At 37.5% G+C, this 19251-nt stretch overlaps 2 protein-coding genes across 3 annotated transcripts in view; both read right to left on the bottom strand.

Moving 5' to 3' along the window:
- The window catches only part of LOC134211577 (semaphorin-1A), a 283656-nt gene that overhangs the window by 142312 nt on the left and 122093 nt on the right, over window positions 1-19251 (bottom strand). The window lies entirely within an intron of this gene.
- On the bottom strand, window positions 13427-14569 carry LOC134209536 (uncharacterized). Its single transcript, XM_062685513.1, has one exon. It carries the CDS (start codon window positions 14567-14569, stop codon window positions 13427-13429), a length of 1143 nt encoding a protein of 380 aa, XP_062541497.1.

The following is a 19251-nucleotide window of genomic DNA, read 5'->3' on the forward strand; positions in this document are numbered from 1 at the left end:
AATGACCTGTTATTACGCCCGCATATGTTCTAAGATCTTTTTTGGAAAGCTCTAAGATTTAACGGGTCACAGAAATATTAGGTGTGATAAGCCTTTTGGACTGCCTCGCATTAGGAGTGCGTTTCCAATTTGTTTCTATGTTCGATGTTATCCACATTTTTAGCTCCATTTTCAAAGCACATGCGGGTAATGCACAAAATAGTTCTGGTCCACAGAAACTGTTTGATGAAGGGTATTTATAAATTCCCAGACGTTTTTTGATGTGCATGTCACTGACTTCAAGGCATTCAAAGCGGCTTGACTGTCCGACATAATGCAGATGTTTGAATGCCTGTATTTGCGTCGCAAACACAAATTAGAGCATTCCAAAAAAGCTTGTATTTCAGCGTGAAACACAGTAGGCCACTTGTTCATGGGGATTGAGATTTATACCCCTGGGCCAGCCACCCCAGCTCCTGCTTGATTGTTCAGTCTCGAACCATCTGTGTAGAAAACTATTCATCTGATCGTAGATTTCTTATTCTCCATTGGTATTTTCTAAGGAATTCTTAAATGAATTGCTAAGAAAGTTTTCGAATGAATTTCTGAAGAAATACACAAAAGACGCCGTAAAGGAATTTCTGAAGCAATCCCTAAAGTAGTTTTCAATGAAATTCCTGAAGGAACTTTTGGAGAGATTTCGGAAAGAATTTACGAAGAAATTCCCAAATAAAGGGAAGTCCACGCGGAAATTCTGAAGGAATTCATTAGGGAAATTCTAGATTAATTGTTAGAATTCCTTTTTCGAATTTTCTTAGGAATGTCTTGAGGAATTTCCAAACGAATTTCTGGATTTATATTTGAAGCACTTTCCAATGAACGGAAAATGTCTAAGAATTTCTTTTGGAAAACGAATAAAAATTCTATTGGTTATTTAGAAGAATATTATTAATTTCAGAATTCATCAAAGTTGCCCAGGATTTTGTAAAAAATCTTTAGAGATTCTGTAAAAAAGTAAGCTGGAATTTTTTTTCTAATTTATACTGGAAATTCTTCGGAATTTGATGTTTATTGGAATTTTCATCGTATATATGCATTTCAGATCCTTCTACAGATTCTTCTAGTTCTTCAAAAATTTTATCGAACATTTTTCGGAACTCTTCAACAGAATTCCGGAAAAAAATGTCGCTGAAATTCTAATTATGGAGACTCCGAAGAATTTCTTGTTAATATTCCGATTCCCTTGCAACTCCAGAATAATTAAAAATTCAGAAGATCTTGGGATTTAAAATTAATCCAAGCAATAAATGTAGGCAATGATTAAGGCTTAAGAAGCCTAGTTTTTATGATATTGAACAATTAGGATAATTGATCGAAAAATTTAATAATGCACCTAAATGCATTAAAAAAATCAAAATTTTCAACGTCTGTCTGTGATTTTTTTTTCATCAAATGCTGTGTCTGGTTGTCTAAGGTTGTCACTGGTCTTGTTTTCTGCATCTGATAGTAAAAAAAGAATTTAAGTGTCAAATTTTTTTTTGTGAGAATTTCCCCGCATGCTGCGTCTGGTTGGCTAATCAATGGACAGACAAACAGGGCTATTTAGTAGGGTTTTGGTCACCGTGAATTTTTATATCTTTGGGTTGTTGATTTTTTTCGGTGAAAAACGTTTTTCACCGAAAAAAAATCAACAACCCAAAGATATAAACAGGGCTATTATATATAGTATTATATTATATTATATTATATTATATTATATTATATTATATTATATTATGTTATATTATATTTCAACTTTAATATAACTAGGCTTTACACTAATTGATTATCAATTACATTACATTTATCGAACGAAAGAGAAAACCACGCAAAGGCAGTTAAAATACCGAACAGTCAATAACCCGTTCATTGGCTCCTTTAGTAGTTTCACGCGACAATATCGTTAAAATTATTCTCGCGCCTGAATGACAACAAACGTCGTCGTAGCAAAAATTCCCTATTTATTTCCAACAGCTGTTGAAAATTTCATTCCACACCGTCATCAATGAAAGTGCTTTTGCAGAGTGCAATTAAGTGTCACACGACGTACAGAGCTCTAACGGGTACTGCTCTGTTGCTTTACCTTCAGCAGAAACGAATTGTGTCTCAGACTTGCAATTGTCCAAGTTGCGCCGCTTGTCACGCTGTTGCCAATAAATACCCGCGAGCCGTGACAAGAAATGGACCGCTTCCTCTCTTACTTAATTCCAATTTTATGGTTTATATAAACACGGTCTTTACGACTTCCGTACAACCTCATTATTATCGTTGTACCGTCGGCCGGTTCTCGGGAAGAGCGCTCGCTGGATATCCAGTTCATCCGCTATTGCTAGACGCAACAGCGAGATGTCTATCTTGGCTCCAACCCATTCGTCACTCTTCTCTCGTCCGACATTTATGAAAAGCGGAAATGACCAGAACAAGCACCATGTAAAGTGCATTTGCCTACTACAGACAGTAAACACATACTTGAGATGCAATTCCAGCTTCAGCTAAAATGGACTCTTATCCATCTATTGCCATTATCTTTCTTCTGGAAAAAAGGCAACACTTGACAAGAACAGACTCAAACCCTTTCTTAACCTACCTGGACCTAGTGTACCACTCGGAAAGGCTAGATTAGAACGGATCCTTGATCAAGCCTTCCGGTTTGCTTCCCATGGCTGTCCAACGATGGAAAAAAGCGAAAAGAGAAAGATTCGTGACTTGTCCCAAGATTTAGGGTAAGACGGTATAATGCGCCCCACCTGGCCAAAACGCCCCTCTTTGATTTCTAGAAAACTATAACTAACTAAGGGTCAAATTCAGTTGGTACCTATAAATATTTGTAAAACCATCATCCTATGTGAATATGGGAATATTTTTGTATTACTTAATGAAAATATTTGCAAAATACAATAAGTCACAGTTTTGATGTAACTTTTAATGTTTGTTTGCTGAACATTCTGGAGCGACTCTGGCATACTGTCCGCAAAACTTGCACTGGAACACTCAGTTGGGCAACAAAATTACTTTTCTCAATGGTTAATATGATATAAAATTGCTTCCATCTGCAAAAATGTAACGATTTTCGAAAACATGTTTCACTGGCCAAAACGCCCCAGTGTAGGCAGGACGATATGCCCTTACCAACTGAACACAAGCGCAGCGAGCCTGCAGCAGTTGCTTCCAAATTGCATGGAAAATATTGAAATGTAATTCATACCTGCTTGGATGGACCTATGTTGGTTTTTTAATGTCAAGCACATAAGGATTTGTAGCCTTTTATTATGGGATTGATAAAATACTAATGAAGGGCTATTAAATGATTTTGGTTGAGGTGGGGCGTATTGCCCAGGCACTTTTAAATTTCATTTTTCACGACTTTTCAAAAAAGCTTTATTACGTGTTATCTGTAATATTTTTATGTGACTACTCACGGGCAATGCATTTGTGACTTCCTGCACTACCAAATAACACAAAGTTTGCATAAATTGCGTTGAAAAACAAAAAGTTATCAAGGAGTTGCCTTAGGGGGGGCATATTATACCGTCTTACCCTAACTGGTGAGAAAATGTTCAATGTCATGCCAGTCGATGACAGAGTTAATCGGTTTCGCTCGGTAAATGGGAGTCTGATTTATAAACGTAAATACCCGCCGTGTGTCCTTCGGTATTCGAAGCCTGTACGTGCGACAGACAGCCGGCTGCAGCGCTAAACATGCCGGAATGCGTAGGGAATGGATCAAGTTTCTCCCTATAGGAAGTGGTCACAGACAGGTAGCCTAGGCCATGCACACGCAAAAAAAGTTCGGCCTAAGAACACACTTACGTGATCAGGTAGAGGAATTTTAATTTCTTTCTGTTCCTTCTGTGCCTGCGACCATTAGGAGCTGCGCGGGGGAACGCGTGAGATGGCTACGAAGAAAATTCTTTTTGTAATCTAGTTACCTGCGGGTCAGGTCTCTTTTTGCTGCTTCGATTCGCCTACGACGAGATGGCATGTCCGTCCATTCTTTCGTATCTACATCTCGCATCCATTGATGCCATGCTCGATGGAATGAAATCGAAAAATGTTTCTTTGTTGTTGTTGTTAATGACATCAACAGCCGAGAATACCCCCACAGTACTCATGTGTACTGTTGATTCGGGTTCGTTCCAGGTATGCCGTAGCTAGTTATTTATGTAAGGTGGTGCACATTTTTCTTGAACCAATCTCTTCACTTATAGGGCACTGCACGAGAAAATCTCTTTCTCTTTCGTTCTTCATAAATTTTGACGTTTACTGGCCTTGTTGTTTTCAAATTTCTTCTATAGTAAAAACAAAAATTTAAATTTGTCATTAAAAAAAATAACTTCATGGTATATTTCAATACAAAAATAAACAATAGAGAATAGAAGAAAACCTACGATGATTCACCCACCAATTTGAGCAATTCTATGTAAGAACCTTCCAAAACCTGTATAAGAGCTGTGCATATGCAAAAATGCTAGATTCTTATACAAATATTGTATGAGACCTTATAAATTTGTAAGATTTTCTTACAATATTTGTTAGAGAGTTTACAGTTTTTGTAACAATCCAAACAATTTCGCACATGCCCAGTTCTTGTACAGATTTTGGTAGGTTCTGCAACAATCTCCTTTGACGTCCTCACGTCTATGAAGTGGACGTCCAGACGTCCCTAACTAGCTCACCGTGTTTTCTCAGGGTTAGGCTGACCAGATCATTTCGGTGAAAAAACGGGACAAACGCGCTTGAAAAACGGCACATGTCGAAAAACCATGTGATAAAATTTAAGAGCTGTGGAAAGTTCAAAATTTATGGGAATAATTTTCATTTTCCGTATAAGAAATTAACATTCTGTTGTATTTCACTCTTCAAAGGGACACGGACAAAAACACAAGAGAACAGAAAATTACGCATCTTTCAATATTAAAAAAGAAGAATTCGGAAATTTTATTTTGATCCGCTCTTACATATGCACTAAGAATTTGATTATTGACCAATATCAAAAACTTTTACAATTCTGAACAATTGAAAATAACAAACAATAGTCAAAGTACCCTGTCTAAAATTTTGAGAAAATCCTTTTTTCATGAATATAGGTTGGAAAAAATCTACGGATAAGAATTACAAGAATCTAAACAAGACAAAAACATGTAAATAAAATGTAATTTAAATTATTTCCAGGATTATGGCTGGCGCATGAGAATAAAGGTCAAATCTAATCAATTCACAGTCCTTTTTGATCGAAATTGATTTAAATTATGCTTAAAGTAGCCTCACACTTTGGGAATCTTGTCCATTGATTTTGTTCCCATGTGCTCCCAAAAATGCAATTTCGTCGCGAAAAGTAAAAAAAATCCTGGCCAATTTATAGTCTGGTTTACAACTCGGACTCTCGGAGATTTCTGCCGGATTGTATTTTAAATCGTTCTGAATTTCTAATTTTTCATAACGGAATATCATAATAAATCACGTCCACACACATGGGAGCAAAATTTGCAGACAAGCTCCTGATGTGTAAACTAGCTTTGAAGTACATGATGAGCTTAAATCTAGCCTTCAATCCGACCTCGGTTTAAAACTGCCTTAAACTCGATTTTGTTTAGTTGATTTATAAATTATTTTTCAAGCCATCGTTTGTAAAAACATTATTCAGAAAGACTTTGAATGATTATTTATGTTTAGAAAAGAATCAAGTGTTTGAAACATATGTGGTAAAACAGATTTGAAAAAAATGTGTTACCTACTTCGGAAGATTTTTTTTTGTTTCTTTATTAAGGAGACTTTTAGCCCGAGGCTGGCTCGTCTCCGGAAAACTTCGGAAGATTAAAAAAATCTGAAGGGTTATGTACAAGACACGACCGCCCAACGTAAACTACGTAGAACAGTTTGGTGCATTGAAGAATGTAGTCATATTTTAAGATAATTCATTTGATTACTTATGTCACTGGCTTAGAACAAAATTACAATAACTTAAAATATAAAAAAGTGATGGATACCGTAGTCAGGGGTGACGTCCGAGCCCTCATCGACAGTCTTGAGGTCGGATAACAAAACCGTTCAAAAAGGTCACTTATAATTCAGTTTTATTGTTCTCAGATACATTAAATCTATTCTACAAGCATTATATGTAGTTAAAACAGTGACCCATTCTCACCCCGCGTTGTCTCCCCGACGACGGTACGATAACTTAAAATTTTAACTTTAAAACCCCAAGTGGTAATAATGCTTTTCGCAATTCCAACTGTTGCATTCGACTTAGAGTAAAATTAGTAGGGATTCAGTTTCATTCCATATTTTCGACCACTATTCTAGTTTATTTGTAGTAATATATAGGTGGAAATAGTGGAGTATGATTATTAAATAATACTATTCTGAAATAAAAATAACTCACTAACGTTACATGGTTATGATATCCCGAGCAGCACACGTTGAGCCAATCTTGTTGCAGTAACCATATTGTGAGAGAATTCGGGCATATATAAGTAACTGTGATCGATGTGCTATATGTTTGTTGCTGAGGGGTGAATACTGGTGAGTGCGTGTACCGATTTAGCGATTTTACGACAGATGCGAAACGATACGCATCGGCCCTGGACCTTACAAAGAATCTCTGCTCTGGCTACGGACAAACAGGTGCCTCTGTCCAATGGTAGTCAGAGCATCGAGTCATCACTGGTGGAAGAATACGAGCTTTGGACCTTTGGCAGAATCTCCGCCTTCTGTTATTTGGAGTGACGAGGAATAGCTGGCAGAGAAGGGATAGTCGTATTGTTGAGTCCGACAAAGAAGCGCGAGTCGATAAAACCCGGTTGGGCCAACTAGAAATCAACAAATACTAGCCATGTACCGTTTTGACTCAAATTCCGAACATGACTCATATTCCGAACTTTAGCTTTTAAATGCCCATTTTAACTTTATTCGTGTGATTTTCTCCACAGGAGTTAGAATTCGTTTGTTATCTTGATCCTCAGTGCGGAAAACCAATGACAGTTTTAGTTTTAGGTCGCTAAAACGCCAGTGTTCGGAATATGAGTCATATTCGGGATTTGAGTCAGAACGGTACCAAAAACCAAGCCATTCGGTTGAGATGCGCCAGTGTAGTAAACAGAAAGTAATAGTTCTATTGTAACCTATAGCCCGTTTCAATAAGGTATGCGTTCCGAAGCTATATGATGATTGTACATGATGTACCCACAGAGTATCTGAAGTGCATTCAAACTTCCTGAATTAAAATTGAATTCTTTTGATTTTGGCGCATATTTAATAATAAAAATATAATTAACAATTTGCAGTTTATCATAAAATGGCTCACCATTTTCCTAAGTTATCTTTGAATCGAAAATGTTTGTTCATTTGCATTCTTCTTCTTCTTTTCCTCCTTTGATGGCCAGCCCACTTTGTCGGACTATACTGCCAAGTAATGTCAAATCGTGAAGCTTTTGGGCTGCATATATGCCCTTTTATTTATTTTTTAATACGGTCGATATCGTTTTTATAGCGTTTTTGTCGGAATTGACAAGTGAGCAGACCGACACCTGAGTCGGTTATTGTTTACAAACTGTTTAGATTGAGTAAGACTATGTTCGCGATTTTAAATTTGTATTCGATTTGATTTTATGAACTTAGCTACTTCTCGGTATGTTTTTGTGTTAGCTGTTTTAAGTAGTTCGTCGGTGCTATTACATGCTAATAAGCTTTGATATTTGTACCTGTCTCCCAAGTACTTCCTGCATGTGAAGAGGACGTGGTTGACATCCTCCCTTACCCACACTCTTCACAATTTTCGTCGTTAATCAGTTTCCATTGATAAAGTTTTTCTTTAGTCATCGTGTGAAAAGTTCGCAGTCTACCTATAGTTATAATTTCATGTGTTTCTAAATTTTGTCTGTAAAACCAGGGTTTAAGTGTTGGGTTTGGATAAATATTAAAGTGTCTTAGTCCTTTATTTTGTGAAACAGTCGTGTATTCCTGTATCCATTCTTTGGTAGTTTCTCTTTTTGCTAAATTGAATGCATCTGCTAGTGGTAGTTTAGTATATAGTATGTTTGTGCTATTGCAACCCTGTTTTGATAGCTTATCAGCTTTTTCGTTGCCCATTATTCCCTTATGTCCTGGGACCCATTGGAGTGTTATGTTTTTCGAAGTTTGACTAAGTTTGTGTAGAATTTCTGTGACTATGTAATTGTTTTTAAAGTTTTTGTTCTTAAGGGAGAGTAAACCTGATTTGGAGTCAGAGCAAATGACAAATTCAGTGGCTGTGTGATTGTTAATCAGATCTATTGCTGTGCTGATAGCTGTTAGTTCTACGTTTGTTATTGATAATTCGGCGTTTACTTTACAGCTTATGGTATCTTCTTCATCAATCCATATTCCTATGCCGCAGCTGTTTGTTGTTTTTGAACCATCTGTAAATATTTTTATATGTGTTCTGAAGTTTCTTGTAATGTGTTCATTTGCTATGGCTCTAATTGCAAATTCATTCATATTGTTTTTAACGATGCACAGAAGAGTAACTAGAACAAATTCGTGGACAAAACCCAAATTTTTTTTTTCAACTTTTGTACATTCTTATATTTTTTTTAGATACTTAAAAACATTCTGCATACTATGGCTATTTCAGAAATGACCCAACATTTTATAAAAAATATAATTAGGGCTCAAAAATGAGGTATTGGATTGGATTTTATCTATTTTATTTGTGGAGTATTTGGAAAATATGATTTTTACACAACATAAATGTTATCAACAAGCTATTATTAGTACACAATGAGTAGATTATAGTTGTATATCTTCATTTTGTTTATGTTTATGGTCAAATTATAAATTTAATGTTTCAGGTGGTGACCACTTGAAAATCACTATTTTTTCAATTTATATGTTTTTCTTCAAAGGAAAAGTTAATCTATACGGCAAGATCCGGCAAAGGTAAATCACTTGGGTGTAACTTCAAGATATGGACTAAGCATTCCACGTGAAAACTCGTCCGCAAACGTCCGCAAATTAGATTCTGGGCTATTTGAATAAAATGAGATTTTTCATAATTTTAAAACAAAATTCAACATTTGTTCATAAATTACCACATATAACGAATCCAGGAAAAAGAAATAAAAAGCATGCTATTTAGCATGCATTTTGTCAAGACACAAATAGAATAATGGGTCTCCCATGAGTTTCGTTGATATCTTTTTGAAAACCTTATATTGAAATCGCTTATCTATAAATTCTGCATTATAGAGAAATCTGTTACTACCTAGATTTAGGATGAACCCGTTTTCATTGAAGTGATCATAATTTATGAACGGTGCCTTATTATGATAGTTTCGTCATGGCTAGCTACGATATCTTGGGGGCTTCAAATCGGACATGGTAATCGTTGTTGTTTAAAGCCATGGTATATAGAATACAGGTGATTTATATTTTCCAGACCCTAATTTTCATGGTTAAGGTGTAACTTAAGGAGAAAAGAGTGTTCAAGCAAAAACAGTGTTCACTTCTGTGCATGCGAATTTATACAACCATTTTTCTTTTGGGATCTTGGACATTGGTTAAAATAAGTTAGATGCTTTTTTCCTTTGTAAATGTTAGAAAATCCATTTAAGGATAGAGCTTTAACTACGGGTTTCTTGCTACTTATAGGAATTTATATATTTTAGAATCGTTCCCGTAGCGAAAGCAAGAGATTTTACATAAAACGCGAGGTTTTATTTGAAAACATGTGTATTTTGACATTTTTATCTGGTTTTACACTGTTAGGTGGATAGATTTATCAGAAAAATTGCATTTTCCTGCATAATTGACAATTATTATTTCGTTCTAGGAATATCATGCCCAAATAACCGCAAAAAATAGTTTTGGCCAAGAATTGGCTAATTTACTCCTATGTGCGATGTTGGGAATGTGTGTTTCAATTTTAAATTTGCTCAGTGTGTTTATTTTACGTCTTGTTTCTGTGTCGATTAGCGAACTATTTGTTTGTGCTATCAAGTAGTTATTCTCGTATGTTATTTTTTCTAAAAATGAGTGGTGCTTGGGAAGTTCATCGATTTCTATAAATTTGCTTAATGTGTCTGTTGTCGGTTTATTGTGTGCAAATATTTTGATAGTTTCTTTTTTCGCTAACAGTACTGCTCTCTCTTTTATAGGGATTTCACCAGATTCGGCGTATAGTACGTTAATAGGAGTTGATTTAACAAGCCTCAGCGAAGTTCTTATTCCAGCATTTAATGTCGAGTTTAGTTTTTGGAGGTTCGATTTAGCTACGTCTCCGTAGACAGTTATTCCATAGTCAATTTGAGAACGCACTATAGCTTGATTGATTTTAAGTGCTGTTTGCGGATGTGCTCCTCCTTGCTTTTTACATATTATTTTTAAAACGTTCAACCTTTCTTTTGCCTTATTTGTTAAGTGATTTATGTGCGAGATGTGATTTAATTTTCGATCTAGTATATATCCTAAATATTTGTGATGTTCTACCTGTGTTATGGTTACGTTGTCCATTTTTACTTTTATGTTTTCAATCTTCCTAGTGTCAAATACTATTAAAGCCGTTTTCTCAGGGTTTATGTTAATTTTGAGTTTTTCAAAATATTCTTTTATCCTGTTTAGTGTAATGTTTGCTGTTATTTCTAACTCTTCCAACGTTTCTCCTAGAATAGTAATGGCGAAATCATCGGCGAATTGCTCTAATATTACTTTTTCTGACGTGATTTCGTGTAATCCTGCTGTGTATATATTAAAGAGAATAGGTGATAGAGGGCTAATAAGACCGGTAGTCCTCTACGGACATGAAACATGGACAATGCTCGAGGAGGACTTGCAAGCACTCGGAGTATTCGAGAGACGGGTGCTTAGGACCATCTTTGGCGGTGTGCAAGAAGACGGTGTGTGGCGGCGAAGAATGAACCATGAGCTCGCCCAACTCTACGGCGAACCCAGTATCCAGAAGGTAGCTAAAGCCGGAAGGGTACGATGGGCAGGACATGTTGCAAGAATGCCGGACGGCAACCCTGCAAAGATGGTGTTCGCTTCCGATCCGGCAGGTACGAGACGGCGTGGAGCGCAGCGAGCGAGATGGGCAGACCAGGTGCAGAACGACTTGGCGAGCGTGGGGCGTATCCGAGGATGGAGAGATGCGGCCTCGAACCGTGCATTGTGGCGTCAAATTGTTGATTCAGTGTTATCTGTTTAGATGTTAACTAAATAAATGAATGAAATGAGGTGATAGAGGGCAGCCTTGCGGCAACCCCCTATTAGTTTCTTTGAAAAGGTTACCTTTGGTTGTTTTAACCACTACTGATCTATCAATAAGGTATTCTTTAAGCCATCTTTGAATTTTATTCGGAAATCTTAATGAATCTAATTGTTTAAGTAATATACCTATATCTACTGAATCAAAAGCTTTGGTTAAGTCAATGAATATTGTAGCTACTTTCATTGTTTTTCTTTGTCCTTCTTTAATTGTTGATACTAGATAGTTAATACAGTCTATAGTGGAAGAGTTTTCTTTGAAGCCAAATGACAGTGGGGGTATTATATTGTTCTCTACAGTAAAATAGTTTAATCTTCTCTTAACTTCGCAATTTATAATTTTGAGATTTACGTTAATCAGTGCTATTGGTCTATATGAAGTGGCTTGAGTTTTGTCTTTGTTAGGTTTTAGTATTGGAATAATTTTACTGGTTCTCCATTGCTTCGGTATGATTTCATTTCTCCATACATTATTTGTTAAATCTAATATTTTGTATAATAGGTCTGTATTCATGTTTTTTAGGAAATAATATGACAAGTTATTGAACCCTGCTGCAGAACTATCTTTTTTGTTTTTTATTGTATTAATTAAGTTGTCTTTATTCATTTCTTCTGCGTATATTTTTTCATCTACATCGTAATTTGATCCTTCGAATGTTGATACATTTTCTTTCACAAAGTTTAAGTCAATAAACTCTTTTGCTAATTCTTCATTATATACAAGTTCTGTGTTGTTTTTGTTTTTAAAATTCCCTGCTATACATCTAATTATGCTCCACATCTGTTTAACGTTGGTATCCTCATTAATTTCTTCTAGTTTTTCTTCTTTATATTTTTTGACAGCTTTTTTCAACTCTAAGTTGAATTCCCTTTCGGCCCTTTTGAATATGGTTTTATTTTCTAAAGTCAAATTTTTCCTGAATTGTATATGTTTCCTATTTTTGTTTTCGTACAGTCGTTTTATTGTGTCCGTCCAATATGGTTTGATTTTCTTTTTGCTATTCGGAAAAAATGTAAATTCAGCGTTCTTGATAGCGTTTTCCAGTTGTTTCTCTAAATCGTCTATGTTATTTATTTCTGTTGGGTCTATTCTGTTTAGGTGTTCGATTGCTTTCTTCTTACTGATTATTGTGTATGGTATGTTGTTTGTGATTTTGTTATAATTTAGTATTTTACATTCTATTAGTTTGTGATCAGATCCTAAATCGTCCTCACTTATTTCCCATGTGACGTTGGGAGCTATATCTGTTGTTGTAAGGGTTAGATCTATTGCAGAAGCTGTACTATTAAGATCTTGCCATCTGGTTGCCACACCAGTGTTATGAAATATTATGTCTCTGTTCTCTATCAGTTCACTTATTAGTTCTCCTCTCCTATCTGCTCTCGTCAGTGTATCATCCCATATGGGATGGTGGGCGTTAAGATCTCCACCCAACATGACCGGTATTGCGCTACTTTGAATGAATGTGAATAGATTTTCTAAAGAGCTTTTAATGTCAGTAATCGTATCTTCCGGCGGAATATATAGTGAAATGAAAATAATAGGGTTCTTTGTGTTTTTGATTTTAATTGCTACTAGTTCTAAGTCGACGTTGGGTATATTTATTTTTTCTGAAATTAACGAAGGGTGGACTAAAATTCCTGATCCACCGTATCCTTCTAATCTACATTTTTTATAAAAAGTATAGTTGAGAAATTTGTATTTTTCTGAGTCTTTGATCCAAATTTCTTGGATCAGGAGAATGTGGATGTTATTAGTACTAAGGTAGGTTTTGATACTTTCTCTTTTTTGTAAGGGTCTTAAACTATGAATATTGATTTGTGAGATGTTTATTGATTCTTTGAAAGCCATTTCTGAGACTTGCAAAAAGGGTTATGTTGCGTTCTTTTTGGCTGTGTTGATCTTATCGATTATTGTTTGTATCATCGAGCCGATTTCGATGACTAGTAGGTCCATATTTGGATCGGTATCTGGTTTGCCGTTGTTCTGGAGGACGGTTGAGAAGAGGGTTGTCAGTTGTTTCGACATTGTCTGGAGACGTTCCGCCTCTGATGCTGCGTGGGGATTACTCTCGATTACACTTACTTGCTCTGATATTTTTTCTACTTGGGGGAAAGTGTTTTCAACGATCACTGGTTTTTTATCTGGTTTAGATAGTTCTTCTATGATCTAGCTGTAGTCGTTCTTCTTGCTCGCTCTTTCTACCTGTCGGAAACCTGTCACTGGTCTATTGTGGTGTTCCAGCCCAGGGAATTCACCCATAGACTCCAGGATGGCATATTGGTTGCTTGTTCTTGGGTACATTTCCTCAGCTTCTGAGAATGTCATTTTGTTAATTGTCATCGCAGCGTCCGTAGGCAGGTGGTTCCTCCCGCAATTTTTGCATTTGGCCGGTGTGGTCGCGTCGCAGCCTGAGTGTTCGTCCGTAATCATTTTCCCGCATCTTTGACATGTTAGTTTGCCTTTGCATGCCGCTGCCTTATGTCCGAATCTCCAACATTTGTTGCAGATTCTGACTGGATAAATGTACAGTTCTGGCTTTCTTAGTACTCCGTAAAGTTGTATTACTCTCGGCAGCTCTGAGCCTTCCACGGTAATTTTAACTGATCGTGTGTTTACTAATGAATCTCCTTTTTTTCGTTTGATTCGATCGACTTTGATCACTTTCTTGCTGCTGATTATTTTTTCGTAGATTTCATGTTCCGTTAGCGAGGTTGGCACATCTTTGATGACTCCAGTTGTCTCGGTCAGCATTTTCGGGATGAATGCTCTGTAATTGTTTTCCTTGAGTAGCGGAGCTGAGTTCAGTATTTTTTCGGTGTCTTGTGGTTTTTTGTACGTCAACTTGTAACGGTACTGTCCTGCTCTTTTGAGTTCCGCGAACTGATCCAGCTTTACTTCGTACAGGAATTTTCCCACTTCCATTGGCTCGAGAAGCGTTTCTCCTTCTTTGATCGATATCGGCTCGATGAACACTACGTTGTATGTGTTGTTTTTGATTTTGAACTCTTTGTTCGTGTTGTTTTGCTGTGGTTTGATTGTAAATTTTGTGTTTTGATGTTGTTCTGGTTTTTGTGTGTTAGTGGTATTGTTCGTAGTTTGTGTGTTGAGATTTTCTTTGGGATCTTGGGTTTGTTTTTGTGCTTGTTCAGTGTATTCGTCTGTGTCTGGTTTTGTCTTTTTCTGTTCATTTGATTGTTTCGTCTTGTCGTCACGTCTTTTCCTGTGTTTGTTTTGTGTTAGCTTGTACGTGTTGGTATCGTTGAAACCATGGAGCTCTGTTTCCATGTGGGCAAGGGAATGGTCTGCCATTTCTTACCTTTATCCGGGGCACTGAGCCCGCTCCTTCTCTGCGTTCATGCTTGGGAAACAGGCATGAACCGCCGCTCCAGCACTTTTCACACCTAACCTAACCTAACTTATTAAACTACACTAAAAAATACCGATTTTTTACTCTTTGCTTATTTTATTACTACTTAAATTATTAAAATCTTACTCAATCTATTTTTTGTTTTTTGCTCTTTGTCGATTCTTTCTAACTCTGTAAAAACAATTTGATTTTTTTCAATACCACGCGGTTAACCGAACAAAATGGCTTCACTACACTTGACTGGCAGTTATTGTGGTCCGCTCTTCTCGGCAGCTTGTGGGTGAAAGTTGTTCATTTGCATTGCGATTATCGCATTATGACATTGCATTGCCGTTGCTAACAATCGATCATCCTATCCTTGCACAAACATGCGCTTGTATGTATATCGCCGACTGTAGTCACTGCTGTGGCCCAATGTAAATAAATACTATACTAAATACTATTTATTCTCATTGGCTGTGGCCCTACTTTTTGTGGCAAACTGGTGCGAAGCACCGCACAAAAAGGAGAGCCCAAAAACCAACTACACTGAACGACGGCCGAATGTGACTCACGTTGCGAACGGGAAAAAGAGGTGCTGCCAAAATGATCCAATACCCTACTTTAACGTTGATAATCAAATGTTTCAATATAACTGCTTCATTTTATTGACGTTGAGGCGTGACCTAATTTTCAGGAAATACTTGCTTACCATGTTACTAATTCCGTTCAATCCACTGATTAATGCCTCCGGAATAAGCAGAGAAAATCAATTTAAATGAAACTGTAAAATGAAAAAAAAAAAAAAAAAAAAAAAAAAAAATTCAATTTTCTTCAAAATTCTTCTTATAGATCGTTAAAGATTTTTATATCAACCGTCGATAGCGATCGATGCCATTTCATGAAAATTTTTAAATTAATCAAAAGTCAAAACGGAAAATTTTTATCGATCTCTTAAAAAATAATGATATCAATTGATGGGGGAATGACGGCTTTGGCAAGTTTTGTTCTATTATTGTCAGGGAGGTTTTTTATGACTGATTTTTTGACTGAATTTGGCCTAAACATTATTTGCATATCAAAGAATATTGTGGCCAAATTTCATGAAATTCGGTCGACAAAAACCCCGCTGCCAATAATAGAACAAAACCTGCCAAAGCCGTCTGTTTCCCTACCACCAAAAAGTTATATATGTTTTACTGTTCTACATTATCGACTATAGACACTATAGGCTCCATAGACGAGCGAAGGCACGGTTGGGTCATTTCGAATAAGTGTGTTTTCCACTTTTTCACAGTGTACCGGAATTTGACGTCACACGCTCCGTTGCTTGGATTGCAATAGTCATGCTCGTTTGGCTACACTAAGTGACAGTTCGTTTGGCTACACTCGCCTTCGCCTCAGCTCATCTATGGAATCTACAGTGTCTATATTATCGACCTGTCAAAATATCCAACAAAAACAAAAAATAGGTTCTTCAGAGGTTTGTTTGTACACTTTTTATTTATTTATTTCCTTAATCGGGAATTGAACCTAAAGATGTGATGATGTTATAACTTTGCCCAGAGAACTTAACCACTAGCCCACAATGAAGTGATGATTGTAAGCAGTTAAATTGCATCAACATGCTAAGCCTTGACATTTTCATTCTCATATTTCTTGCATATGGGGGAATTATTTCCATTTTCATATTCATCTTATTTACTTAAATGCGAACATAAAATGACAGCTGCAGTTAATTTGTTCGTAAAATGAAACTATATTACGGCTTTAAGAATTGAAATCCGAAAGTCGTGTCGTTTCATTCAACATTCGTTCACTTTTCAAAAAAATTCTAAATCCTAATTATTGGGATGTAAACAAACCGCAAAATATCCATCGATGTTTTGGTATCCAACGATATGAATTGATGAACTAAAACTGATGAAGGTGCAGCGAGGTTCGACAGTAAAATTCGTTGTTAAAATATATCATCGTTGAGATCGTACTTTATCAGAAATCTGATAAATCTGAATATTCATATCGTTATTGCGATTTATTTGATGGTAAAGATGTAGCGATGTTAATTTTTGAAATACTTTGTCAAAGTATATCATTGCGTTGATATCATACTTTACATGAACGGTGATAATGATTCATTAAGATTTGTATCATTTTTGTAAATAATTTAGTGTAAAGAAATACCGATAAAATTATTTTATTTTAGATAAATAACTTTGAAGGAGTTTGACGAATGGTTGGCAGGGTATTGTCATTAACTGTTAAAATCCTTAAAAAAAATCGATGCAAAGTGGCATAGATAGCATTCTTTTAAAAGCAACACTAGTAACATAACATCTCACACTTTTTTGATGGGTGGACTTTGTTGAGAGATGAGACAGCCGAGGCTGAAAATTGGCTAGATCAGACTATGGGCTCAAAAGTTATGGCCAAATACCACTTTTTTATAGAAAAATTTAGAAAAAAATGTCACTCATTTTTCAGGCACTTATCCTTAACCAATTTACTCGCAACAAGTTGCATTCAACGCAGAATACTCTCCCATTGTTTCCTATTGAAAATTGGCCAGATCGGATTATGGGCTCAAGAGTAATGACCAAAATACTATTTTTATAATGCACGAGAAAGGCACCATCACCGCTAGGTGGATTAATTAGGGTTTTTATTTAATTTTAAGTTTTTGTTTAGGGTTAGTTCATAGGATTAGTAGTGGGGTGGCCGGCCGACAATGTTGGGGTCCATTGTTGGCATACGACTAATTTTAACATACCGTGTCTGCATGCCACCGGATTCTAGGATGATCGAAGACCCGCCTCCCAAGGTTTTCGCCAACAGGTGATTTTACGTGGCCGGATGCCGAACGAGTACGGCGGAGGGCGTTGAAGAGTTTAAAGATGCGGCGCCGACTTGTCGAGGCCCGTGGCGACTGCTCACGGCTGAATGCCGTACTACGCTGATGGAATGGATTTAGGTTGTACCCGGAGATCGCGATGGGCCGCAAATATGCAAACTACCGAATACGGCAAAACGCCGGCGGTCTGGTTCAACGTGGAGGCTGGCGATTGCAGAACGCCGCCGGGGTGAGTGTTTGCGGTTGGTGCGGAGGCAGACTACGGCCGGCCCAGCACGGCAAACTGCCGCTGGTGTGGGTGTTTAAGGTTGGACACGGAGGCGAGCGAAAACAGATCGAGCATTCTGCAGAATACGGCAAATCGCCGCCGGTGTGGATGTTTGCGGTTGGACACGAAGGCTTCTCGCGGGTATTGTGGCCTCGCCGCAGGTAGGGTTAGGGTTGACCACGTGGATTTCCCTGGCACTTCCACCCGAAAATTGTCGGATGGCGAACAACCCAGGCCTCAACTGGGGTATTGTGGGCGTGAAATTTACCGCTGGATAGCCCCCAGGCACGGCTGGCCAATAACGGCTGAAAGCCGCCGGAGCGAATTACGAACGGACGATTGGGCGGCCCAAGCCCACTGACGCCACCACGTGAGGTGACAGGTTACAGAAGCCGAAAAACACTCGGCGACACGCGGCTTGGTGCACTTTCCGAAGGCTCTCGTCTCGAATCTTCAGGTTGGAGGTTTCTCGATGCGCGGGTCCTTGTCTCCAACTTTTTTCCACACGCGGTTTTTAAAAACGGCTTTTAAAGGAGGTTCTTCTACAGAACTGTTAGAAAATTTAACAGTCGCTGGTTGGGTGTTAAAATGGATGATACGCAAGTGCCAACTTTTCCGGGCCCATCTTGATGAGCTCAGCTGCGATACCATTCTTACCAGCTGCTTGATTTGTCTTTAGCTGTTGGATGGCATCCTTAACTTCCCTCAAGGTGGGCACTTGTTGGCTTCCATCGTCCTCTGAAATGACGTAGTCATCTCCTCCGCTGCCTTAATTTGTACTGCCACTTGATTTGAAGCATAATTTAAATGATCTTCGTAGCAAGGATGTTATCGATCATTTAGTAATTTGCGTTCGATCATTTAGTAGTTTGTCAATAACTCATTCCAAAAGCTGAATTTCAAAATGTGTTTTTTGGTGCACTTCTAGTGCGAAGGTTTTTCTACAACTCTGCCTTATGGTTCGTGGTTTGAATTCCACTAGTAACGGAGTTATAGCTATAGTTTCAGTAACTTAGACTAAATGATAACAAAATTCCAATCATTTAGTTTGAGTTAGTGCAACTATCGCTCTAACTCCGTTAGTAATTGAAATCTAACAACGAACCATTAGGCAGAGTTGTAGAAAAACCTTCGCACTAGAAGTCCACCATACAACACATTTTAAAAATCAAGTTCTGGAACGAGTTATAGACAAACTACTAAATGATCGAACGTTAATTACTAAATGATCGATACCATCCTTGCTTCGTAGTGCTGCTTCCACCTTTCGATCACCACACGTTCGACCGTAAAGATACTCCCATTCATATCCCTGCACATCTCGGCTCGCGACACGAAGCCATTGCGGGGTGCGTTAAGCTTCTGATAAAACTTGCGTATTTCTTGAGAACGGCACAGCTGTTCCATCTCCTCGCACTCCGCTTCTGAAAAAGACGGGACTGCTGTTTGCGCTTCCGTCTATAGCATTCCACGTTCTGCCGGGTCCCTTGCTGCAGCGCGGCTGATCGCGCTGTGTCCTTCTTCTC

This window comes from Armigeres subalbatus, chromosome 2, assembly GCF_024139115.2.
Source record: "Armigeres subalbatus isolate Guangzhou_Male chromosome 2, GZ_Asu_2, whole genome shotgun sequence".
NCBI classification, from domain to species: Eukaryota; Metazoa; Arthropoda; class Insecta; order Diptera; family Culicidae; genus Armigeres; species Armigeres subalbatus.